Source organism: Aedes albopictus, chromosome 3, assembly GCF_035046485.1.
Source record: "Aedes albopictus strain Foshan chromosome 3, AalbF5, whole genome shotgun sequence".
Lineage (NCBI taxonomy): Eukaryota > Metazoa > Arthropoda > Insecta > Diptera > Culicidae > Aedes > Aedes albopictus.
Window position 1 is genome coordinate 22,976,662 of NC_085138.1, and position 27,855 is coordinate 23,004,516.

The 27,855-nt window shown below is 40.8% G+C and overlaps 3 protein-coding genes across 5 annotated transcripts in view; all 3 read left to right on the forward strand.

Annotated features, from left to right (window-relative positions):
• The window catches only part of LOC109418342 (phosphorylase b kinase gamma catalytic chain, skeletal muscle/heart isoform), a 164,795-nt gene that overhangs the window by 93,092 nt on the left and 43,848 nt on the right, over positions 1–27,855 (forward strand). The window lies entirely within an intron of this gene.
• LOC115253710 (phosphorylase b kinase gamma catalytic chain, skeletal muscle/heart isoform) overlaps positions 1–27,855 on the forward strand; it is an 81,478-nt gene that overhangs the window by 10,770 nt on the left and 42,853 nt on the right. For all 3 annotated transcript variants that reach the window (XM_062860591.1, XM_062860592.1, XM_062860594.1), the window contains exons 2-3: positions 22,655–22,824; positions 22,937–23,069. In XM_062860591.1, coding sequence (XP_062716575.1) covers positions 22,655–22,824; positions 22,937–23,069 — 303 coding nt within the window. The remainder of the gene's footprint in view (positions 1–22,654; positions 22,825–22,936; positions 23,070–27,855) is intronic.
• On the forward strand, positions 7,201–9,356 carry LOC134284144 (uncharacterized). The gene is made up of 2 exons (XM_062842489.1): positions 7,201–8,973; positions 9,032–9,356. The coding sequence occupies exon 1, from the start codon at positions 7,201–7,203 to the stop codon at positions 8,695–8,697; it is 1,497 nt and encodes a 498-aa protein (XP_062698473.1). The 3' UTR covers positions 8,698–8,973; positions 9,032–9,356.

The window sequence follows — 27,855 nt, forward strand, 5'->3', positions numbered from 1 at the left end:
ACTCAAGACTTGGCATATTCCTTTCAGGAAGTACGCTGAGTGCTTCATCGGTTTCATTGACCGAACAGCCTCCAGAGAGCTTAGACTGTCGGTAAAAATGAAGTAGTGCTCAGGTGGGAGAGTGCAAATGTACTCTAAGGTGTAGTATATAGCCGCTAGCTCAGCAATATATACCGAACATGGCTTTTGAAGCATAAAGGTGGCGCTATGAAATTCGTTGTAGACACCAAATCCAGCCGAATCATCGGTTTTGGAACCATCTGTGAAGAACTGTCTGGCCCCGCTAACATGCCCGAACTTACTTGCAAAAATTTGTGGAATACCTATGGAACGAAAAGATTCCGGTATACCGGTGATCTCATCCTTCATAGAGAGATCAAAATCCACAGAGGAGCTGTCGAAGTCTGAGAAGTTGACACGATTGGTGTTAACCGGAGATGGGCTTACCTCCAGCGTCATGTACCAGTAGTACACACTCATAAAACGAGTTTGGGGATTCTGTTCGAGCAGCTTTTCGAAGTTTTCTATGACCAACGGATTCACAACCTCGCATCGGATGAGGAACCGGAATGACAACTCCGCAAAGCGGTCTGTCAGAGGCTGTACACCAGCGAGTACCTCTAAACTCATAGTGTGAGTCGAGTTCATGCAACCTAACGCGATCCGAAGGCAACGGTACTGAACCCGTTGAAGCTTCAGCAAGTGTGTTTTCGCCGCGGATTGAAAACAGAAGCTACCGTATTCTAAAACCGATAGAATGGTTGTTTGGTACAGCCTGATCAGATCTTCCGGGTGTGCTCCCCACCATGTTCCGGTAATAGTTCGCATAAAGTTGATTCGTTTTTGGCATTTCTGTATCAGATACACAATGTGCTTCCCCCAGGTGCATTTGGAGTCGAACCAGACGCCGAGGTATTGTGAAGACATGCTATGAGTGATTGTCTTACCCATCAGAACGAGCGTAAACTTTGCCGGTTTGTGTTTTTTAGAAAAGACAACCATCTCAGTTTTCTCCGGAGAGAACTCGATACCCAGCTTGAGAGCCCAAGTAGACAAATTGTCCAAAGTATCCTGTAGTGGTCCTTGCAGATCGACTGCTATTGATCCCGTTACAGAGACAACACAGTCATCCGCAAGCTGCCTTAACGTGCAGTTTTCCATGAGACAATCATCTATGTCTCTAACATAAAAGTTGTAAAGAAGGGGGCTTAGACATGAACCCTGGGGGAGGCCCATGTAGCTAATTCGTGAAACTGTCAAGTCACCATGAGCGAAACTCATCTGCTTCTCAAACAGCAAATTATACAAAAAGTTGTTAAGAATTGGGGAAAGGCCACAGTCGTGTAGTTTGTCGGAAAGAACATCGACACAAACTGAATCAAAAGCACCCTTAATATCCAAAAACACTGAGCCCATTTGCTGCTTTTGAGCAAAGGCAAGCTGAATTTCTGAAGAAAGCAACGCAAGACAGTCGTTCGTACCTTTGCCTCTGCGGAAACCAAACTGTGTATCTGACAACATGCCATTCGATTCAACCCATTTGTCCAGTCGAAAGAGAATCATCTTCTCCAACAGCTTCCGTAGACAAGACAACATCGCGATTGGACGGTACGAATTATGATCCGACGCGGGTTTCCCGGGTTTTTGAACAGCTATCACCCTCACTTGTCTCCAATCATCCGGAACGATGTTGTTATCCAGGAACTGATTGAACAAGTTCAACAAGCGCCTCTTAGCGACGTCGGGGAGGTTTTTAAGCAAGTTGAACTTGATTCGATCCATTCCTGGAGCGGAATTGTTACATGAAAGAAGAGCAAGTGAGAATTCAACCATTGAAAAAGGCCTATCCATGTCGTCCCTATCTTCAGAAACATCACGAATTATTCGCTCGACGGGCACGGAATCTGGACAAACTTTTTTTGCGAACTTGAGAATCCACCGAGGAGAGCTTTCTCTATCCTCGTTTACCGACGACGCGTTACGCATTCTTCTTCCGACGTTCCAAAGTGTTCTCATCGAAGTCTCGCGCGACAAACCCTCGACGAACCGACGCCAGTAACCGCTTTTCTTCGCCTTGATCAAGTTCTTGAACTTGCTTTCAAGGGAAGCATACCGCTGAAAGTTTTCGACCGAACCGCGTTTCCGAAACACTTTGAACGCCGCGGATTTCTCGCGATAGATTTCTGTACACTCACTATCCCACCACGGATTGGGGGGTTTCCTGCGAACCGACGGACCTGGCACTGGTCGACGTTGTGCCTGAAGCGCGCTACTGATGATCAGCTCCGACAGAAACCGATACTCTTCCCGCGGTGGAAGAACTTCTACCGATTGCTCACCGTCGATAATTGCTTCCGCGTACTTCTCCCAGTCAATGTGCTTGGTGAGATCGTAGGTGATATCGATCGATGGAGACTGATGCGACCCGTTGGAAATAGAAACAACAATCGGCAGATGATCACTACCATGGGGATCCTGGATAACCTTCCATGTACACTCCAGCGATAGTGAGCTCGAACAGATTGAGAGGTCTAATCGGCTGTTTCTGGGGCTGCCATCTTGAGCTGGAGGTGCCACTCGTGTAACTTCTCCGGTATTCTAAATTGTCATGTTGAAGTCGTCGCAGAGGTCATATATCAACGTTGAACGGCTGTCATCGTACAGTTCCCCCCAGCCTGTACCATGGGAGTTGAAATCTCCCATGAGCAGCCGAGGCTCGGGCATAACCGAGCAGATGTGAGCGAGATCCCTGCGAGATATCGCAGTTCTCGGAGGAAGATATATGGAGGCAACACTGAGGGTTTTACCTCGGATAGTCACCTCACATGCGACGGCTTCAATGCCTGTCATCGGATAAAAATCGACTCTGTAAAATGGGTGCTGCTTCTTGATCCCTAGAAGCACCCCTCCGTACGGGTCGGATCGATCAAGGCGAATGATATTATAATCGGGAAAAGGTAAGGTTACATCAGGTGTCAGCCACGTTTCGGATAGTGCAAAAACATCGCATTGTAAATTGTTAACTAAAAACTTAAAAACGTCTAATTTCGGTGTAATACTACGACAGTTCCAGTGTAGAACCGAAATCGTATCTTCGACCTCGGTGGTTAAATTAGCCATCGAAAGATACGATTGTCGAAAGGAGGGGCATTTTAGAAGCCAACTGCTTCAAAAGAGGGGTCACACAAGGAAGAAGTCCTTTTACAATGTTCTTCACGGAATCTGAAGCATCGAAGAAGCTGAGGATGATGTCTACGATGCCAGAGAGCGTAAACAATGGCGCACCCTGAGGTTGCTCCTGGTGCTCCGAATGCTGTCTTTCTGGTTGAGAATTCGAAAAACGTGGGACATCTGGGATTTTAGATGTTCCCGGGAGTGATGGAAAGTCTCGTTCGTCCTGGATTTTGAATCCTGGAGGGGAACGTTTTGTGACTTTCTTACCACTCTTGAAATTTGTCATGGTGGGTTGGGGGTCGCTGCTAGGCAGATTCCGAGGTTTTTTGGTGGGTCTCTGGAGCCTCATCCGTTTCCTCGTTTCTCCCTTGAAAACAAAGGGAACCCCGTCCCCGACTTCAGAGTCAGAGCCCTGATCATCGAGAGATAAAGACGAGTAGATGTTACGGGATTCAACGGTCGGGGCAGCTTTTTTCAGCATTTCGGCGTAGCTTCGCCGTGATCGCTGCTGCAACGACCGTTTTTGATGTTTTTTCTGCTGTATGTACCTTGGGCAATCAATCAGATCATGTGGACGGTCGCTGCCACAATAAACACACTTGGGCGGCGTTTTACACGCACCGTCCACATGTCTCTCCCCGCATGTTGCACAGCGAGGTTTATTGCTGCAGTACTGGGCGGTGTGGCCCAGCTGCTTGCAATTGATGCAATTCATTACCTTCGGTACATACAGCCTCACAGGTAGCCGAAGTTTGCCAATCACCAGCAGATCTGGTAATGCAGATCCGGAGAAGGTCACAGAAAATTCTTCAGATGGTGTGTAAACCTTCTTCTCGCCCTCCTGGGATACCGAATGCAGTTGCCGGCAATCCAGTATGTGGACAGGAGGAAGAGAAGGGTTATGGAAACGACCACAGCCTTGCATGATCGTTTCACAGGTCAAAGATGCGTCGGCGACCTTCCCCGAAATCTCTATCGACGCGCTCGGAAGGTAGACAAAGTACTCAAGAGTAAACAACTCGCAGGCCACAATCTCATTAGCGTGTTTTCGGTCGCCTACTGTCACCCGAAGCTTAGCTGTACCGACCATGTCAATGGAGACAACGGAAGAATACCGCTTAGTTAGATCCTTGCTGATTTGAACGGTGTTCAAACGTTTGCCTTTGGGTCGGAAGAAAACAACATATGGCCCGCCAAAGTCGGGAGGGTAGGCCTTGAGGCGGGGGGACGTCGAAACAGATTTACTGTTGGTGTCCATTGCAGAAGCGCCAGGGTGAAGGGAGACAAAGGGATTAGCATTTACATCGCCTTGTTGGCTCGAACAATCCGATGCCAATAACGAAGCTTCGTTGATGCGGTACGATGTTCCCCCGCCATCATCATCATCGCCCATTGTGGTAGCTAACTACCACCACGGGGCACTCAAAAATCTTAAACTAACACTATCACGGGAACGAGAAATAATCAAAAAACAAGGGACAAAATTAACGCTACAGGAAAAGTGAGAAAAAACTGCTTATGTACCAAATTAAATCTAATCAAAGAGTCAGTGGAGAGGGGGGAACAACGAGAGGTAAATTTATGTACTTATCTTTGTGCACTCTGTTTAGCCACAGGCTCGACGACGACAGGTCCAAGCGATCGGATGGCCCGCACAGGGAGGAAGCGAGCTGCTGCTGAGCGCCGTCGTTCGTGTGCGGCGGTTGAACGCTCTCTGCTCCTCTCTCGGTGGGCTGCTGCTGTCGACGACGATGAGCTTGGGTACTCACTGGAAAAAGCCGATCACGGCCGCGCGAGCGGCGCGAGCGGCGCGGTGTGCGGGGGGTGCTGCACTTCTGTGCTCGATAGTCGGTCAATGCGCCACGTGATGTAATGAAAACGTGAACTTTACTCAAATCAAACGAACTTTTGCGGCAAAAATTGTGGTCTAGCCAACCGCACGCGTCCCACTAGGGATGGAAGCTTAATAACTTGATCACTCGAAAACTAGCACTTTGAAAATAGCCACCGAACTGGAAAGTATCGAAGACAAACCGGACGAACTAAAAATTGCGACTGTCTCGCACGAACGCTCGCCAAAGAGTGACGGAAAACACTTCGAGACTGGACTTCTGTGGCGAAGCGACAACCCGCAGCTACCGGATAGTTTCCCTATGGCACTGAAACGTATGAAGAGTCTGGAGCGGAGATTAGGAAAGGATTTGGAGCTAAAACGGAATGTGGATAGGCAGATCGAAGTCTACCAGAAAAAGGGTTACGCTCATATTGCTACGAACACCGAGCTGATGAAAGCTGAACCGAGAAAGGTCTGGTATCTTCCTTTAAACGTGGTCCTCAATCCCAAAAAGCCGGGAAAGGTCCGACTGGTATGGGACGCAGCCGCGTCCGTTCAAGGAAAGTCGCTCAATTCCGAGCTGCTGAAAGGTCCTGACCTTTTATCCAGTCTGCCGTCTGTATTATGCCCTTTCCGAGAGCGCCCCGTAGCCTTCGGAGGTGATATAGCTGAAATGTATCACCAGCTGCGGATCCGATCAAGTGATAAATCAGCTCAAAGGTTCCTATATCGTTCGAACGCTTCAGGCCCTCCCGTAACCTATGTCATGGATGTCGCCACCTTTGGCTCAACCAGCTCGCCCTGCTCGGCACAATTTATAAAAAACCGAAATGCGCAGGAACATGCTGACAAATTTCCGGAGGCTGTAGACGCTATAGTCAACAAACATTACGTGGATGATTATTTTGATTCCACGTTCACGGTAAGCGAGGCTATCAAACGCGCAGAGAAGGTAGCATTCATCCATTCCAATGCAGGGTTCCATATTAGAAATTGGGTCTCCAACAGTGAAGAATTCCAACAACATTTCGGTCGAAACCCGGAGAATCACGTTGTTCACTTCGCAAGCGACAAATCTGGTGGCAATAGTACGGAGAGAGTTCTGGGTATGTCCTGGAATACAGCGAAAGATGTCTTCGTTTGCTCAACTGTTCTACGCGACGATCTGCAAGCATATTTGACCGAAAGGAAACTTCCAACCAAACGGGCCTTGTTGAGTGTGGTCAGGAGCTTCTTTGACCCCCTCGGCCTGTGGGCGCCGTTCACCGTACTCGGCAAAATCATCGTTCAAGATCTCTGGAGGAATGGTTGTTCGTGGGACGAGATAATTGACGAAGTCTCGGCAAAGAAGTGGTTTCGATGGATTGCGCTACTCCCGAGTCTTCAGACTATGGAAATTCCGCGTTGCTACTTCGCCGATGCAAAATCATCAGACTATCAGGACCTCGAATTGCACGTGTTTGCAGATGCCAGCGAAGATGCATATGGGTGCGTCACTTATTTCCGCCTGTTGGTGAAAGGACAACCGAGAGTAGCACTAGTATCAGCGAAATCGAAAGTCGCTCCTCTGCAATACATGTCCATCCCCAGGATGGAACTACTTGCTGCGGTGCTTGGTGCAAGACTGGCAGCTTCCGTGAAGTCCAACCACTCAGTACAGATAAAAAGAGTGTTTTACCATATCGACTCCGCTACGGTACTTTCATGGATCCGCTCGGACCATAGGAAGTATAAACAATTTGTGGCTTACCGTATCGGAGATATTTTGAGTCTAACCAATCCAAACGAATGGGGCTGGGTCGCAACCAAGAACAATATTGCCGATGTGTTAACAAAATGGGGAAAGAATGGACCACCTTTGGAGACCGGAAGCGAATGGGTGCGTGGCCCTGACATCCTTTATCAATCAGAACAGGACTGCTATCAACAAGGATTGCCGCCCCCTGGTGTCAAAGAAGAACTGCGAGCATACCATCTGTTCCACGAAGTCTCGTTTTCCAAAACTCTGATAGACACCACTCGTTTCTCCCGCTGGACCGTTTTGGTGAGAAACGTTGCCTGTATCTTCCGTTTCATTTCAAACTGTTGCAAAAAGGTAAAGAAACAGCCGATTGAAACCATACAAGCAACGCCAAGTCTGGTGAAGATGCTGAAGAGTCAGGTTTCATCATTAAAGTCACCCCTTAAGCGCGATGAACATCAACCTGTGGAGAATAGCGCAGCAAGAAGGATTTCCCGACGAAAGAAAGACGTTGTTGAAAAACAGTGAACTACCCCAATCGGAATGGCACCGAATTGAACGTTCCAGCCCACTCTACAGGTTGGCTCCATTTTTGGATGCGGAAGGCGTAATCCGGATGGAAGGTCGAGCAGCGTACGCAGAGTTCATCTCGTTCGAGCAGCGTTTCCCAATTGTACTCCCGAAAGGCCACGACATTACATCGAAACTCCTTCTACACTATCATAAAAAGTTTGGCCACGCGAACCGTGAAACAGTTGTGAACGAGCTGCGTTTGAGATTCTACGTTCAAAATATTCGTGCGGCCATTTTGCAAGTAATTAAGGACTGTTCCTGGTGCAAAGTCAACAAGTGTGTACCTGCGGTTCCTAGGATGGCTCCGTTACCGGTGCAGCGTCTCACTCCTCAGTTACGGCCGTTTAGTTATGTAGGAGTGGACTACTTCGGCCCTGTAGTTGTTACAGTAGGGCGACGCTCAGAAAAAAGGTGGATTTGCCTTTTTACTTGTTTGGTCACCCGGGCAATCCACATGGAAATCGCCCATAGCCTGAGCAGCCAATCTTGTGTCATGGCAATCCGGCGGTTCATTTGCAGAAGAGGGACTCCGTTGGAGATTTTTTCCGACAACGGAACCAATTTTCAAGCGGCGAGTAAGGAGTTGGCTCAGAAAGTTCAATGTATCGAGACGGAATGTGCAGATATCTTTACGGATGCCAGGACCCGTTGGAGTTTCAACCCCCCTGCAGCACCGCACATGGGCGGTATATGGGAGCGATTGGTGCGTTCAGCAAAGGAGGCACTAAAGGCTCTACACGATGGTGGTAAATTAACTGATGAGATCCTGTTGACTGTGTTATGTGAAGCTGAAGATATGGTGAATTCTCGTCCGCTAACGTACGTGCCCCAAGAATCAGCTGACTGCGAGGCTTTGACTCCTAACCACTTTTTGCGCGGTTTGCCTTCTGGAGTGCGCGAAGAGGCCAATTTGCCAACAACTTCGGCTGAAGCGTTGCGGGATAGCTACAAGCGGTCTCAACAATTGGCGGACATCTTATGGACGAGGTGGCTAAAAGAATACATTCCAACAATCAACCATCGAACCAAATGGATAGCCGAGCAAGAACCTGTCGTAGAAGGTGAGCTAGTCTACATAGCCGACGGAAACAACAGAAGGACCTGGATTAGGGGTAAGGTGGAGAAGGTGATACGAGGCGCTGATGGACGAATTCGGCGAGCATTAGTGAGGACCTCAAAAGGAATTTATCGACGACCAGTTGCCAAACTTGCGGTGATGGAGTTGAGAAGTAAATCTGGCCAGGATCATAGGACCGGGTCAGAGTTACGGGAGGGGGAATTGTTACCACCACCGCTGGGCCCAACTCAACGGGCCTATCTGTCTGAACCGAAAGATCGTGCTACAGATAGTCTGCCAACACTGGGCACGGATTGACGTTGTCATATGGACGTGAAGGTTTAGAGTATAAGTGACAGATCATAATTGAAACACGTTGCGATTGGTACAAAAATTATACTATATTTACCAAGTTTAGCAAACGATTAATTAGCGAGTTTTTCTTTATATTCGATAAGTAAGTGGTTCAGGGAATTTTTGAATAAGAGATTTATGAAGTTTCCTAATTAAAATTGAAATTATAGGTCGAGTATTACCAAGAATTTGCGAGAAACAATTTGTTCAACCGACAAGTTAAAAAAGAAGATCATTAATGTGAGTACACTGAAATTAAAATGTATTTGATGAAATTTAATCGATTAATAAATTCTAGTTTTGAGCTGTGCGAAAAAGTCGTCTGCTGCAGAAATTTCTTCATTACGGTGAGAACAAATTAGCTTGTTATCGTTTGCAGAACATCCGATTAGGCAGTATAAAATTTAAACAATGTACACGGAGAAAGTTCCTGAAATTGAGCGGGACTCAGTAAAGCGCATTCAGATTACCCTTTTCAAACAAATCATCACCCCGCAAATTTCCTACAAATTACATACGGACAGGCCAAGTCAGCCCAAGTCAACCCATTATCAACGCGTGTGTGATTCAATCTAGTTGCATCGTGCGCATGATCGGACCGTGAACAACTAAACAGTACTACAAATAAACTGCCGTGAATCGCATATCAGTCCCATCTTTGCTGGATTTCCTATGCAAATGGGACAGATATGCGATTCACGGCAGTAAAGTACACCTATAAACACATCCCATGCTTTCAGCTTGTGGCTGCAATTGCATTCACTGCCACCGGCTCACTGGCTTAGAATCCACTGTAAATTTGCATTTCCGAAGCCGGTCGGTACCTCATTGCTGAGTTCTGGCTGGGGCTGGACAAGATGATCGTTAAGGTGTTAGTGGCGAGACAGTTGACACCATCCCTTCCTGATTAGTCAGCCAGCCAGTGCCAGTACCTACTACCTAGTGGGCATTGAAATAATTCCTCCCATTCGTATGCCTTGATGCGATGGTGCCGACCACGGGGATGCTACGGGGATCTGATTTTGTTGCCGCTTATCATGCGCAACCAGTGCTCACTAATACCAACATTTACTCAATACAGCAGCGGGAGGAAATAAGGAAAAACGCACTTTGGCGAACAAAGTTTGCGAAAAGAGGTGTTGTGTGTCTTTTCACAAGCAATTCTCACTCTCTGTAGGAACTTTACCTAAACATCGACACTCTGAAATTGAAAATTATCAATTAATGCCGCTTTTTCATGATCAACACTTTTATGAGATCTAGTGTGATGTAAGCGTTTTGCACCGATATCCCTCGTATAAAAGGTAAACATTCAAATTTCACGACTGTGTTGGTGAATATTTTGGCTGGAGCATAAATTTATGCTCCACGTAAGGAGGCACAATCCAACCTGTCAAACTCCATAGTGAAAAAATAGGTTGCCGTCCCCTTGGTGCCGACGCAACGACGATGGACTGGAAATTCTTCAACCCTACTTGAAATCAAGTCATGCCATCCTACAGCCAAGGAACTGCGGATGATAAATGTGATCGCGCAGCGAAGATTGTCACGTGGCGGAGGTGTGCGTCTCTAATCAAGAGATTCGCTGGGAAGTGTCTAGTGTTCCAAATCAGGAAGCTGATGTTTTTCCTTCTAGAGAAAGCTGATACCGAACGTGCGTTGTACGGTATGGTGTGGCGGTCACGTTGCCACGTGTGTGACCTTCGGAACTTGTTTTTATCTTTATTAAGGAGATTTTTAGCCTAGGGATAGTTCATCTCGAAAATCCACAAGCAACAACTCTAAAAATCAACTAAAAAAATAAACATTTTTCCTTAACAATATGTTCAGGTTTCGCCGAAGCTCAGAAATTATGAATAGACTTGGCTTCCTCCTCTTCTTGGCGTAACGTCCTCACTGGGACAAAGCCTGCTTCTCAGCTTAGTGTTCTATGAGCACTTCCACAGTTATTAACTGAGAGCTTCCTCTGCCAATGACCATTTTGCTTGCGTATATCGTGTGGCAGGCACGAAGATACTCTATGCCCAAGGAAGTCAAGGAAATTTCCTTTACGAAAAGATCCTGGACCGACCGGGAATCAAACCCGTCACCCTCAGCATGGTCATGCTGAATACCCGTGCGTTTACCGCCTCGGCTATATGGGCCCTTATAGACTTGGCTTATTTGATATAATAAATAAATAAACTATGTATGTTATGATTTTTACAATTCTCTTTCACAGTACAGTTTATTGTCTTCCATTTTTATATCTTTATGCATTTTATTTCAACTGTCATGATATTTCGAAAAACAGACGGGGTGCTCTAATTATTCACCCAATGGAAGCGATTACGTTAATTAGAAACAAATCGAATCAAATGCAGTGTAATTATTCTTTTCATGTGGACTTAGTGATACGAGTTGAAATATTTGTACTTAATTCTCAGATATCTTTAATTGTGGGTATGATCCAAGGTTCGAAATCTCATTTGATTTCAACATACTTATACACTTATTTCAGAGTCACTTGTTCGGCTGTTCTATTTTCGGTAAAAGTTCGGATTACCGAAGTTCAGCACAGTTTACCGAAGTTCGGCTATTTTTTTTACCGAACGTTCGGTAAACATTACCGATGATTCAGTAGAGTTTACCGAACGTTCGGTAATTTTGTACAGCGCCTAAATGTATTCAATTCCAATTGTACTATATCAAACTGGTGCCTTTGTGCTACTTTCACTTTTCTACCCTGTCCACAGTAGAATGACGAGCACAAGGATGTTGATGTGTAGCTGGTCCAATTGGGGGTAATCCATTATGAGCTGCGGTTCGCCGATAACCTAATTCCGGATCCGTTAGAGCAATATGCTCCGAAGAGGGTCAGGTGCCAGCTGTTCTCGGGGGGAAGAGCAACTGACGAAAAATTGCAAGTGCTGGGGCTGGGATCGAACCCATGACCATCCGCTTATGAAGCGAACGTGTGGACCCTGCGCCACGGGCAGCGACATGGACCGCAAGTTGTCGACGCTGTCCTGCGCTGCAATCACACTTTGAAGATTTAGATGTGTGTACACTATTGTGTCAGTTCTATTTGGGGTGCAGTTAGCAATACTACAGTATCGCCTAAACGGCCTTTAAAATTAACAGTAGAGCGTATACTGCCCCCACTCGCATAACAGTCCCATGTGAATATGAAACCCAGCGAAGATGGGACTATTATGCGAGTGGGGGCAGTATAGCTCTTCTCGAATGACAAACGAATAACATCGGGGAATAGGAAGCAATCAGTGAAGTAGTAGATTAACCCTCTAATACCCAATTTTTTTAAATTTTGATCTAAATATCATTTTTCGTCATCTAAAATCGATTTAAACATGTTTTGTAAGATGATTATTTTTTATTTTTCATTTTTTTTTTATATTAACGTGTATTTTAACTTAAATGCTAATTCTACACTTTCTTTTTTATTCTCGATTTCGTGAATTTCAGTTTTTGATTTTTCTAATTTTTATTTTTAAACATCCCCACAGTTTTATATTTTTCCTGAAAGCCTATTTGGGGTACGGATTTTTAGAGATGAAAACATTTTGAGATTTTATGATTATTGTTAAAATATTTTCATTTTTATTTTTTTTCATAGAAAATTTTATTTTCCGTGTAATTTGAGGGAAAATAATTTTAAACTATAAAACTAGGATAGAATGACTTGGGAAAAATAAAAAAATATGTTATTTGTAGCGATTCAATACAAAATAAAAAATGACTTCTAGAAGGTGTCTAAAACATCAATTTTTCAATTATTTTTAAAAAACGTGAATACGCTTTAAAATACACCAAAACCATTTTTAGATAAACAAAACAGTCCTAAATATCAGTCAAAAATATAAAAATTTTGATTTTCCATGAAACAAAAATTACAAAAATGCTCAAACTATACCCCGTCTATAGGCGGGATTGGGTATTAGGGTAAAAAATATAATTTGGACATCTATATAATTTGGACATGCACTGCGATATAGGTCTTGTTCCGCAGAGATAATACAAATAGATACTTCTAAATATCGATTATTGGATCAAACAGACCCTATTCTGATGACTTACGTTGAAAATACGCTTAACAATTAAGAATTAACTTCAAAATTTCGAAAATGTAAAATGTTTCACTAAAACCCCTCAAATGCACAGGTATGCAAGACGACATACACTCCACAGTCACATACAATATTCACCTCAAAATCGTTGAACTGATAATTGTAAGAATTTTAAAAGCCTTATTGTAATGAAAACTGTTCAATAAAGAAGCATTGGGCAGCCAATCTCTTAATATTCATCTAGAACGCCTAAAATAGGTGGTGTCCAAAATACATTACAAGTTTTTAACTGTAAATATATTTTGGTCATCTGACGAACTACATGGGGATGCTGTGCGATTGCATACTTGGAGGCGTAATCTGTGGTTCTGGCGATATTTCCACGGTTTTAACAAAAACTGTAATAGTTATCAAAGTAGATGCCTGTTAAGCGGAGAAATTTGATTATTTACAAAATATTTGTTAATTTATGCTACTTTCATGATAAAGCAGTATTCATGGCTAAACATGGAGATAATTGCCCTGTCCAAATTATATATACCTGAGGGTGTCCAAAACATATATTCGGTGTCCAAAATGCAATTCTTACAGGCGATTGAATATTGTGATTTGCTCAGCTTGAAATGCTTTCGTTAAGCTTTTTATGATCAGGAACGCAAAGTACAATCATATTATAAGCGTAATAGTAACTTTGCAAAATAATCCATTCTTTTCTTAGGATGCTAGGGGACGATTTTTCTAACGTTATCCTCAGCCTGTCCAAAATACATGAATTACCCTAGTGGGTTAAAAGTAGTGAGCTGGATTTTTGTATGATGAGATGATCAATTCCCCATTTCTGCAATAAAATGGTTCAAACAGCGTTGGTATTGTCGCGCTTATCTTTTATTAGAGTCCTGCGGCGGTCGTACTCTCGCAAGGCATACCGCCGCATGACAGTCGCAGGGCAAAACAAAAGAAAAAGTGTTCCCGCCAAAAACAAAAGCACGTGGGTTTCGCGAAGTGACAGATGTTTTTGAATGTATTTGTGACGAACGGCAAGAGTAGCTCAGTGGAATAAGTGTTCTTGCTGTCAAACCCCATATAGTGGATTTATATACTTTTAAATCTTGTGACGCTGTTATGATGAGTGACTGTCGCGCTAATATCAGAAGCCAGAGGCAGATAATCGCCATATTCTGATTTTTCTTGAGAGGCATAATATTATGATTTCTTGACTAGTTTGATGCTGTTTGAGCAGAAGTTTGGGTAATTGTGTTGTTGCATTATTTATTTCTTGTTACAGTGACCCCACAATTTATGAATCGGCAAAAATGACCACAGTTTATGGATCACTCATTTGATCAACATGGTGATTCATAAATAGTGTACAAAATTAAGGTGATTCATCGGTGTGGGGCAAGATGTATTGGAGGAAGGTGTTAGCATTTAAGCAGTCTGAGGATGCGGGGTGAGGTACTTGGCGGGGGAGGTAGAGGTGGCAGCTGGCCAGTTTGTTTACGCTGCATTCTGTAGTTTTGCTATGGGATGATTGTTTGCTTTCACCCAAGTGAAAAAAATCTCGTATCGGCAGCGATTTTGCGTCTCTATTGCTTCGTGTTTCGATATCTTTATCATCCCAATAAGCAGGAATCCCAAATGTAAAACCAGGAACATTATAAATTGCCGATGATGTGGTGGCAGACACCTCACTATGGTTGTTATATTTATTACACGGAATTGGAACCCGGACACCAGTGAAATACACACAGTCAACTTTTGGCCCGCACGGTAACACGCCAGCAAAAAGCAGTTATGTGCACAAATTTAGTATAAAAACTGATCATACTTTGAAACATAATCATTTTCAAGTAATTCATTCACAGATCTTTCTTAAGTGTGAGAAATTTGGTGCAAACTCTGATTAAAAAGTGATTAATGATGATGAAATAAATTCTGGTAAAGTGTCAGTTTTCTGGTCATGGTTTGCTATTGACCAAACCATATTTATGAAAGCACAACAAACTTGCCTGCTGTCGTTTGATTTCCCAATATGGCGGATTGTATAACCTGATATATCGGATTACCTTCCTTATACTTACCATGGTGTGGGGTTACTGTACTTCAACAACACAGTTACCCAAACTTTTGCTCAAACAGCATCAAATTACAAAAGGTACCCGATTTTGTCAGCCCCTTTCCGGAACACATTTTTTGCCCCTCTCAAAAATCGAAACAGTTTGATGATGATCTTAAATGAATTGATCAAAGTTTGACCGTTAGATAATGAGAACAAAAAGTTCGTCGCAGAATGGCGCTAACAAAATCGGGTCCGTACTGTAGTCAAGAAATCATAATACCAGCGCTGGTTGAACCATTTTATTGCAGAAATGGAGAATTTATCGATTATCTCATCATACAAAAATCCAGCTCACTACTTTCAATCTAGCACTTCACTGATTGCGTCCTATTGTTTTCATTTTATCGGTTATGTATTTGAAGAAAAAATCAATTTTTCCAAAAAAATATCTTTTAACGGTTCCTTTAGGCAGGGATTCCGTCGGCATTTTATTTTAATTGTTTTGGCAAATAAAATGTGAATTTCTGAAGTAATGTATTTAAATTTTCTTCATATTATTTTTGAGAATTTTTCGAAAAGATGTTTAGAAACATTTCTGGCAATTGCTTCTGAACTCCTTCGTTGATTTCTTCGAGAATTTCCAGGCAATTATGTAAAGAATTTCTCCCACAATTCATTCATAATATTTTTTGGAAATTCCTTCGGTCATTCATTTGGAAATTCAAAAATTCCCAATTGAAATTGCTGAAGGAATTTTTGAAGATTTTTTTTACAAAGAATTTACAAAGGTATAGCCGGAGGAGTCTGAAATTGGAATTGCCAAATCAATTTCCAACGGAATTCTTATACTGCCCCTCTTCGCATTAAAGTCCCATGTCGTTTCTAATGCAAGTCATGTTTTTGTCGCTCACAAGGTCATTTAAAACAAATTTGATATCATTCCCCCCTCATTTCACAGACACATATCCCTTTTGTGACGGACCATAAAAGAATGATTTTCTCAAATTTTCTCTTATAAACTTAACGTCCTCTAGAACAAAACTTTCTTTACTTCGGTTACTTTATCCACCTATGCACTTTTTGGGGTGCCTACTTTTAGGCGTTTTATGGTACCGTAAACCGGGGTCAAATTGATCAGCGGGGTGAAATTGATCATTCGGGTACTACATTGTAATTCCACACTAGGAACTCTTAAGCGCCAAATGATCTTAAACTTTTCACGTCATCTGGTTCGTAGATGTCTAGAGATGAGTGAACACTTTTAAATTTTTAGAAAAAAGTTAGTTTTGCCTTATTTTTTTAGGAATTTGCGATGTATTTCTCATTTTGCTGAAATCAAGGCTACTAAACAATAGATTGCTAATAGGACTTCCCGTAAATTCTCTGTTTTAACATTTTTGTGGAGCCTTGGTTGGGATGTAATGTAGCTAATTAGAACATGAAATAGTTATAAAAAAGTTCATTTTATGTAGAAATAGTCATTTATTGTTCCAGAAATCACTTATATCAAATGAAATTGCCTACCTTTAGGCGTTTAAAGGGAAATTTTAAAATTTAATTTTGAATTTTAAGTATAAAATTCACTAGTTGTAAGATTGTAATTGCGTTATTCGGGTTTAGAAGAGCAAAATTAAGCAGAAAAGGAAGTTTTCGTTTCCAACCAATGCTTAATGGTATACTGATCAATTTCGCCCCAAAGTGGCATTTCCAATTTTTTTGATATTTGGAGTTATTTAACTTAAATTTTAAATTTGTTGAACAAAATTCTGTCACATGGTTCCATGGAGATCGACTGGGTACTGATTTTACAGAAATTCTTTTGGCAATATTTGGAATTCTTCTAATGTTATCCGCAAAAGTTGTTTTAAAGTGATCAATTTGACCCCGGATTACGGTACAGATGATTTATTGTAATTGTTAAATCACTGCAAAGTGTTAGTGTGGAGAAATTTAGACATATAATTTTAAATCTAGTTACACGAGATCAGCTTGACAGGGTATTCAAATCATAGAAGTGAATAAGAAGAAGATAATAAGAACAGCTAATCCCTGTTCCAATTTAAATCATGATTTCGATAATATGGAGTAATATTATTCACCCAAATATTCAAAGTTCTTTAAAAAAACTCGTACAAGCTGATATCGTGTTCCTTGAGTTGAAATTACACGTCCAACAATTACTTGATTGATAATTAAAAAAAAATCTTCTCAGAATCTCGGGAATACTAGCCAGATTCTTAGTAGAGTTGTACAGATTTTCATCAAACTTTCATAAAAACTATTTACATCACATATTTTGAGGAAAAAAATGTGTAAAACCAATGCCGAAAACAGCACGATTGTGCTGGTTCGTCCAGAAAGGGATATGCCACGAAAGGAGTATGCATGAAGTAAATACATTATTTTGGAAATTATTGGAATTATAGTACAAAAGGTTGGCGCTTTGAAAAACAACATAGGACTGACATGCGAAGAGGGACAGTATTGGACTGTCACAGAAAAAATCCGAAGAAATTTTGAAATTGCCCAGGGCGAGAAATTTCGTAACAGATTCCCAAAGACAATGCTCGACAAAACTCTTAAAACAATTGCAGAAGGACTCATCAAAGGAATTACCGGAGAAGTTTTGAAGGAATTTTGAAAGAGTTGCCGAGTAATTCAAGAATTCTTCAGAAATTCCTAAGGAATTATTGATGAAATTGTTTTAAAACTTTCCGAAACAAACATTCCAGCAAAGGAATTGCCAAAGCCATTTTCAAAGAAACTACGGCAGAAATTTCCAAGAGCATCACTGAAGAAATCACGAAGATATTGTCTAGAGAATTCATAGGAATTATAGGTAGTTTCTGCAAGAAATTTTAAACACATTTCTCAAAGAACATGTCGACGGAATTCCAAAAAATATAGATGTCAAAATTTGCAGAAAAAAATGCCAGAAGTGATTGCTGAGGGAATTCCAAAGGAGTTTCCGAAGAAATTTGCAAAGAAGTTTGCGAAGAAGCTTTCAGTAGCATATTGCCGAAATAATTATTGAAGGCCTTACCGAAAGAATTCTCAAAGGGGTTGTCGGAATGATTGGTGGATGAATTCCAGGAATAAAAAAGCCAGTACAATTGCTAAGAAAATTACCATTAATTTTAATGCTAAGGCATTAAAAATACTTGAAAAGTTCTCAAAACGATTGAAATTTAAAGTTCCTTAACAAATTCCGGGGGTTTGCTTATTAAATTGCTAAAAAATGCCGAAATGAATTACCGATGAAATCTTTAAAACGGTATCGAAAGATTAAAAAAAATCCGAAAGGGATCCAAAGAAAATGTCAAAGAAAATGTCAATGATTCCCATAGTCATTGTTACTGACGGATTTTCCAAAGAAATTGCCATAGGATTTCCAAAATAGATTACAAAAAGAAAAAAAAACGAAGAAATTGCCTTTCTCATTATGCAATAAAAAAGTTAGATTTTTTGATCATCCTCAAGGTAGGTACCCCTTAATGCTTTTAGACCAGTTGTTCGTGCAGTTGAAAATCGGATTTTTGATACGCGAAAATCGACTTTTCAACTAAACAGTGTGTCGGACGTCCGGGACGTACGTCGAGTACATTGCGCTAGATAGAGAGTCAAATCCGCTGTCCAGCCCACTACGTCCGACGTTAGGTTTCACGTATGGATTTTGATAAAATTCGATTGTCGGGTATAGGGAAACTTCGGGTTTCAACCGCGACGACAATAAAAAAATCCTGAAAAAAACTCATATTTTACGTGATTTTTGATAAATATAGGACACCAAACACCATCTTTAGCCAGACCCGTGTAAATGGAAAAATCAAATCAGTATCATCATTAGATATTACTCAGTGAAGTACTCAAGATCATAATTATCATAATCATAATTGGTTTGTTTGACATAAGAGATAAAAGATCAAAAATTAGTATGGGGAAGAACATAATAATATCTCATTTAGATATTATAAGATCAAACTAATATCTGGACTGATCTGGGATGTAGAACATCGAACCAATATCAAAAAATGATCTGACAGATGGATTGAAGTAGGAAAAAAATGGCCCAACTAGAGTCGAACTTATATGACCTTGTGGTTTATGAGCAGTGACATTACCACTAAACTACGACTCATATCTGAAAATAGGAGGTAACAATAGCATCAAGTTCTATGTTTTCCAAGGTGTTTGCAGATAATGGTAGTAGTGTTGGTTTGGTCGCGCCATGTTGAAGATGAGTATGTGAATGAACTAATTTTGTTCTTGAATAGTAGTTTTCAGATCTTACAATTTTCGGATGCTATAGACAAGGTTAAAGATGAATGTGATGATGATGATGATGATTGAGTACCCACCATCAGCGCAAGGATTACCTATGGCTGCAGAGGAATGGGATGATCTACCTGATGGTTTGTTGTAGCAGGGTAAGCTAAATTCACTGGAAACCTTCGAAAGACAACACGATGGTTGTTATCTCGTGACAAAGTCTGGCCACCCCACGAACATTTGTCCAGAAACCAGTTCATTTAGCTTCCTTAGGTTACCTCTCCCAAAATCCCAAGTATCATGTAATTTAAATATAATTTATTATATAGTTGATCAATTACCTGATTTTACCTGAAATAATAAATATTATTATTATGATACATAGAATTTTAATTGACCTACATTACAATTACAACTTTATTTACCTGAACAGTGCTGAAACAAATCATTATTATATTAAAGTTAAAATCATGAAAATAACACTGAAACAAATGGTGTATTAGTAGTGAAAAAAACAAAATACAAATATCAAACAAAACACAAAAAAGTATACCAAATTTTGATCTTATAATTCTCCTACATTAAAATTAACCAAGCTGGGGAATTACAAAATCAAAATTTGTTATGGTAGATCTTACACCGTAACGCACAGGGCCGGATCTAAGGGGGGCCGGGGGGCCAGGGCCCCGGGCCCCCATATTTTAGGGGCTCCCACAAAAACCAATTTTGGTTCAAATAGGGTCTGGGACCATTTGGGCAGGAGCACCTATTTTGGGCACTTGCTGCTATAACTCGGTCAATTTTGAACCGATTGACTTGATTTTTGAAACACGATCTGATACGCACAGTATCTAGCCATGTACACAAATTCAAGTCAATCGGTTTAAAATTGACTGAATTATAGCAGCAAGTGCCCAAAATAGGTGCTCCTGCCCAAATGGTCCCAGACCCTACTGCTCAAAAACAAAGAAAAACTGTATTGTTCATCGCATTTGTACCTCCGAGGGGCCTTCACAACCGCTCGGGCCCCGGGCCCCCACAATCCTTAATCCGGGCCTGGTAACGCACCATTATAAGGTGATCTACCCACGTTACGGGTCCAGACAAGGTTAAAGATGAATGTGTGAAAAAACTATTTTTGATCTTGAGCAGTATTTTTCAGGTTTTTCGATTTCTGGATGTTGCAGATGGAAATGTAAAGAGCTAATTTTGATCTTAAGCAGTATTTTTTAAATTTTCCAATTATAAATGTTCGGTTGCAGAATATTAATTTCAGTTTCAACTCAAAATTTGCAAACTGAAGCGATAGCCCGGAAAATAAAAATGAATTATAGCTCAATTGAGAATTGCATATTTTTTTTAACTGAAAGAGCACTAGATTGTAGTGATGAGCTGTTTTTTTATATAATAAGAAGGTAAATTCTCCATTTTTGCAATTAAATGATACAAAAAGCGAGCACACTCAAAATAAAGTACCGTATTCAGCTGTTCTATTTTCGGTACAAGTTCAGATTACCGAATGTTCATCACAATATTATCGAAGTACGTCGAAAAATTACCGAACGTTCGGTAAACTCTACTGAATTATCGGTAATGTTTACCGAACGTTCGGTAAAAAATAGCCTAACTTCGATGAAAATGTGCTGAACTTCGGTAATCCGAACTTTTACCGAAAATAGAACAGCCGAACAAGTGACTCTAAAATAAGTGTGTGGCTATAATGATTAATTACCTAATTTAATGCTGTTTGACCAAAACTTTGGATAACTGTGTTGTGTTCACCATTTCTTGCAACTTAAGCATTTTGAAACAGTGGTTGGTAGTGGTTGGTTCATTGGGAGCTGGGGGCATCCATCATGCTTTTTTTATGCAAACTCCAACTTGTTTGTATGGGTCATATCGCTAGACTGTATTCCCTATCCTTTGAAGTGTTGCCTAATTTGGGGACGGTACATAATGAAAATAATCACGAAAGTTAGTTTTCATGCGCAAAGTTGGGATATTTCGATATTTATACAGCGGATTGCACAAGGCTTTCTGAAGATCAAATTAAATACTAATTTTGAAATCATATCACGATGAGATATTGAGCAGATATTTAGCAACTTTTTTAATATCTCACCAATATCATATGCAGATTTGACATAAAAATTGAATCGTTTTGAGATATGATTATGATATTCACGTCTACCCGGGGAGGCTGTACAGACTGAACATAACTTACGCTAGACAACGAACTGCATATACGAAAAGTTTTCTTCCGACTGGAATGGGAATCGAATACACACACTCCGTGACTTGCAATATGCTTACAAGGCTGGCGCCGCTAACCATACGGCCTCGAAGCACACAAAAATAAGTAACATTTTGATGACCTAGTCTTGTAGAGGTTTTAAGGCCGCACGGGACGACGTGTAATTTTTCCTATCTTCCCTCTCTTTCTAACAATTTGCCTCGCGATTTTGAAGAAGCAAATATCAATTTCCACTGCACTGACGTAGCTGAAATTTTAGTCGATTGTGCACCACAAGTGAGCAAATGAACGATCAAATTTCTAGTCAATAATATGAAGTAGAAGTTGAGATTTGCATCTTACTAGCAACAGAGCAATGGCGGACGATTCAACCACCGTCCCGTCCGGCCTTAAGAACTGTCATAAAACCAAACATCTTTTAATTTGGTTTTATGATAGTTATGAGAACCTCTTTTAGATTATTTGACTCGAAAATGTTACTTGGAAATGTTCTACACAAGTTTATTCAAAATAACTTTTTAAAAAAATTCATTCAAAAATATTGGAAATCGGTTGAAAATTGACATTCGGTTGAAAATGATTCAAAGTGAAAGCATCTTTTTATTACTCGAAAATTCAACTTTGAGACATTTGCGTCATCTCTAAATCTCAAAACTTTTGGTTTATACTCGGAGGTTTCCGTAGCTCTCAGTTAACTGTGGAAGAGAGTCAAAAAGAAGAGTAGAAATGACAAGAAGAAAAGAAGAATCAGTAAAAAGAAGAAAAAACTATAAGTATAAGAAGAATATGTATAAGTATACAAATAATAAGAAGTGAAACAAGAAGAAACATGTTCGAAGCACTCATTGTCCAATAGGTCGATGATGATATTTCGCGGCATGTGATTTCCATAAGTTATTCTTCAAACGGCATCTGAAAATGTACTTCTGCAAGTATAAAAAATGGGGGTTTTCGATTTTTAAGAACTAGAAACAGGCATCGTAATCGCAGCGAAAAACATTTTAACCGTATTTTTTCGTTCACACCCTCCTTTGTCGTCCAATTTCCGCACAGCCGGATGGCAAAAGTCTACTAAACTAGAAGCGGCAGCGCAATATGATTCACCTTCTGAGCACTAAATTTTCAACCTTTGTTCGTTCCCCGCTCACTCTGGCCGTCTGGTCGGCTTCTTCAACGACGCTGATCATCACTTGATCCTCCGTCACCATCGCGTCCACAACAACGCAACGCATCGACCCACATCCACATCCACACCGAAAAAAAAAAAAACAGAGGCATCAGTTCAACGGTGCGGCGCTGCATCGAGAAGGAAACGGGCAAGGAGTTTGCGGCGAAAATCATCGATCTCGGTGCGATCGAATCGGGCGATTCCAATCACATGCTGGAAGCGACCCGCCAGGAGATTCAAATCCTGCGCCAAGTGATGGGCCACAAGTACATCAGTAAGTATTGGATGACGAAACTGTGCGGCCCCAGTGGTGCAATCTAATGGATATGGATTTAATGACTAACTTGAATTTTCGTGTTTTTTTTTTCTGTTTCTACTTCCAACAGTTGAACTTCAGGATGTGTTCGAGTCGGACGCTTTCATTTTTTTGGTGTTCGAGTTGTGCCGGCAGGGTGAGCTGTTTGACTATCTGACCTCGGTGGTGACGCTGTCCGAGAAGAAGTCACGCTATATTATGAGGTGAGTAGTGAGTTGAGTTCGAGTGCGGTGCGGCGCGGGTGGATTGGGTTACAGAACTATCAACGCCAACGGGTTGGGTGTTGGGACACGTGAGTTGAGTGCGTGCTTGCTGGAGCGTGATCGTAGTCACGTACATTAGCACGCCACGCAAAGTGCACAGTGGAAGAAAAGGAGATCAAATTCTTGTAGGTTGAATGAATGATGAAACTGAAAGTAAGCATGCTGTTGCAGGCGTGGAAAATGATCTTTTATTTTTTCCCGTGCTGCACACATCTGGCTCTGCCGCCAGTCGATCAGAGTTTTTTTTTTCAATTTTATATTTATACTGATCTGTAATGTGTTAGATTTTTCTTTTTTTTTACGAATCAGTGATTCTTAACCCTAAAAGGGATACCTTCATGGCCTCAGTTTCGTCACCTTCCTGAGTGTATTCCATCAAAGACGAGCTCTGAAAGGCGCCTGGGGTCCAATGGACCCCAGGTATCCCTTTTAGGGTTAATTATACGATGTGAAATACATATTTATTGCTCATTATTATAGCATTATTATACAGTTTCGCTATTGTAATAGTTTTAGCGCCAAACAAATGACAAAAGATGGGGGAATATATGTTTTTTGATGTTCTAGGTCATCCAAACTATTATCAAGTTTAGAATATAGAATTTTTAGTGGCTAGAAGTTGAAGCAATCAAATAACGAAATGGATGGAAAACGCCAAGCTGGTCAAGAAATTTGGTCTTCACATTGTGACCGGTCTACTACTGATTTTTGGAAATAAACACTTTAATACGCATTAGATTTATGTTTCCTTACTTAACTCTAGCCTAAAAAATTGCAAACTATTGACTAACTAAGGAGAATTCAGTTATGAACATTTCGTGAATTAATTATTTCATGTTTCTTATATTTTGGAAACTTGTAATATTTTGTCCATATTTTTTTACGATTTTAGCCACAGTGCAATAAGTCACATTCGAAAACAACCGAAGCTTAGACATTTTCAGGAAATTTTATAATAAAATTTTTATATATATAGACTAGCTGTACCCGGCAAACTTTGTCTTGCCTACTGCGTTTTTTGACGTTTTAAGTTTCTAGCCAAGACCAAATCCCCGGTCCCCGGTATGGAAGATCGATTTTCAAAAACTATCATTTTTCCATGTTTTATGCCTCATAAACCTTCCTTGGGTGAAAACTAACAGAACAAAACTAAGACGACCAAAATCGGACCTTCCGTTCGCAAGTTATGCGCGGTCCCACGTATGCTACTGCATTTTTATATATATAGATGTATCTGTATCTCGGAAACGGTAACATTTAGCAAAACTATGCCGAAACTTTTCTATTGCAAGTTGCCTCCAATAAATCGAACCAAAACCATTTTTAAAGCGCATTAACTTTGAAAAAATCCTACATTTTTAAATTAATATAACTTTTTTGTCCATCATTTCTCCATCTTCACCCATAGTGCAATAAATATGTTCGCTATAGCATATCAAAAAAATATCTAAAAAAACTTTTTTGAGATAATTGATTTTTAAGTTTTATTTTTTTTTTAACAATAATTTAGCTTACGTTTTCCATATAGTCTCATGAACTGTCTAATATATTGGCCATGACAATTCATATCTGAAATATATTTTGCTTGAAAATTTCATTGGTTTTCACTAAAACAGCCATAATTTTGAATTTTGGGCCGCCATCTTTGATTTTGTGCTGCCGATTTTTAGTCGCCAAATTGGACTCGAGACATTTTCCTTATATAAAATATACCTATATTGCATGGCTTAGCCTGGAACCCACTAGAACAGCTTGACCTTTGGGCCACCATCATGGATTCCGGATATATTCCCCATACCAAATATACCCAATTGCCTGGTTTTGAAGTTTAAAACTCATCAAAACAGCCGCTTTTGTGAATTTTGAGACGCCATCTTGGATTTTAGGCCGCCATTTTGAAATCGGGCCGACATCGGGGGCTTTCTGGTCTCCATTGATGAGCTCCGCAAAAAATCGTCGATAGGTTACTACCCGAGCAGGAGAAAATAGCTGAAGAATAACTAACTCAGGTATGGAAAACCGAATACCTACAACCTGAATGAGGTATTAAGTAGCCTTGCATAAGAGGTAAAATACCTAAAATAATAACTGGTGTGTATTCTGTGCATAACGCGTGAATAATGACATCAGGTATGGCAATACCTAAATAATAATCGGTGATTTTTCCATACAAATAGCGATTTTTCCAGATTTGAATAATATCTCAATACCCGGATAACCAACCAATACCTTGTCTTGGTATGATACCTGACTTTGGTATGCTCTAGTTATGAGGCAGTTATTCATTCCTGCTCGGGTAAAATCGACACAATTTGATGGGTCGCAAAATAAAGTTTGGTTCAGTTCTATACATGAACAGTTCTACCGGTGCTGGTCCAGATCACTAAAATGACCAGAACTCCGGAAAGCCTAGACTGATTTAACCGTAAACAATTTCGAATAGCAAACAATGCGGTAAAATTCCGGTTCGTTTCGTGGTAAAATTCGTAAAATCGGCCAATGGGAAGTGCCTTAAAAGTGAGTGAGCTTTTTTTGCGCACAGACATACATACATACACACATACAGACATCATCTCAATTTTGTCGAACTGAGTTCATTGATGTGAGTTGATCCTTCGAGCTTTCCATCGAAAAATTGTTTTTGGAGTGCCCTTTCCAGAACAGTTAGTGTGCGAGAGAGACAATTAGACTAGAGATGTAAGGATGTTTCTGGGGAGGGGGTGCTTTTCAATGATGTTTCAGAGGTGTTTTCCTGGGTTTTGGAAGGTCATAGGTACATTACATGGGGCCTGAGGGGGTATTAGGGGGATTCGGAGGCATTTCAGGAAGTTTCAGAGGTTTTTCGCGAGTTTTATTTGTCCATAACTCAGTTCAGAAGCCTAACATTGAAATGTTGTGTTCGGCAAAGTTATAGATAAGTGTTTTTTCTATAATTATCACTAAGGAAGCCATATTCTAACTCTCATATACGGCGATAGAGCGCTAGTACTACCTACTCATACTCGAAAAGTATTAGAGTTAGAATATGGCGTCCTTGGTGATAATTATAGGAAAAACACTAATCTACAACTTTGCTGAACACAACTTTTCAATATTAGGCTTCTGAACTGAGTTATGGACAAATGAGTTAAACGCTTGCCAGGTGATCGAAAACATCCTTGGGCGACACATAGGCGTTACATAGGTGTTTTCGGGAGGTTCTGAGGAATTCAGGGGCGTTACATCTGGACTATTTTATGCGGGTTTCAGATGCATTGCAACACCTCCCTGAAACCTTTTGTAACTCCTTGAAACGCCCCTAAAAGCCCCTGAAACATCGAGGATTTCCCTGAAACCCCCTTAAATGGTTCTGAACATACTGTAACCCCTTGAAACGCCTCTAAATGTCCCCTGAAACATCCTGGAACCCCCTAAAACTCCTCTTAAACCTTCCTGAAACACCCCGTAACCCCTTGAAACGTTCTGAAAGCCCCCCTGAAACATCCTAGAACCCCCAGAAGCCCCTGACATCTCCTTAAGTGCTTCTAAATCCTCCCCGAAACGCCCTGTAACCCCTTCAGACGCCCATAGAACTGCTCTGAAACCTTCCCGACACGTCCTGTAACCCCTAAAAGTCCCTGGAACCTCCTGAAACCCTGTAGAACCACCAAAAACGCCTCTGGAATCCCCTGAAATCCCCTCGAACGCCTCTGAAATCTCATAGTTCTTTTCATTTAATTTTTCTTAGACATGAAATCCAGCAAAGTTGTACAGAATATAATTTTAAGAAAGCTTGCCGAACAAACTTTTATTCTATCAACTCAATTTTTGGAGATATGGGTATTTTTATTAGAATTTTCAAATGACGAAGAAATGACCCCAGAGATATGGGTGTTTTTGTGAACTTTTTCCAGACATTTTTTTTAGAATTTTAAAATTTTTAACAACGTTCCACCGGAAAATTCATCTGACGATTCCTCCAAAAAGTGCTTATGGGAATTTCTTCAGGATTTTCAACTGGGGATTACTTCACGAATTTCTCCAGAAACTCAGCCTAAAGTTTTATCCAGAAATTTCATCCGAATACTCCTCCTAAAAGTACTTCTGAGGACTCCTCCAGAAACTCCATCTGTCGATTACTTTAGGGTAAATAGTGATAATTCCTTAAGATGCCTTCTTAGGATTTCTCAAAGAAGTTCATCTGAGGATTTCTCCAAGCATTACATCTGTTGATTATTCTAGGTATTCTTCCTGAGAAGGTTTATTCAGGAACTTTTGTAGAAGTTCATTCAACGATCCCACATAAGTTTAATCTGGGTTTCCCCAGAAAATTCCTTCTCCAGGGAACTCCTGTAATATTCCCAGAAGAACTCCTGGAAGATTTATAAAAAAGCACCAGGAAATTCTCAAAAGAAACTTTCAGAATGAACTTCAGGAGGAGTCCCCTAAGGGACTTTTGAAGGATATGTGGCAGCATCTCCTTGAGTTTTCCTAGAAGAAAGTCCTGAAGGATTTTCAGAACGGTCTTGGTAGTCTAGTGGTTACCGCTTCTGATTCGTATACAGAAGGTTCAATCCCTGGCCCATTTCCTCCTATTTTGTATCTTTCTATGTACTTTCTCCCTTCTCTCTACATATACAAATTATGTACATTCGTTCTAGCTATCGCTAGAATAACACTCCTGTTGAAATTCTAAGATCTTTAGAGGAAATCCAAGAAAGTACTCCTGAAGAAATCCTGAAACAAA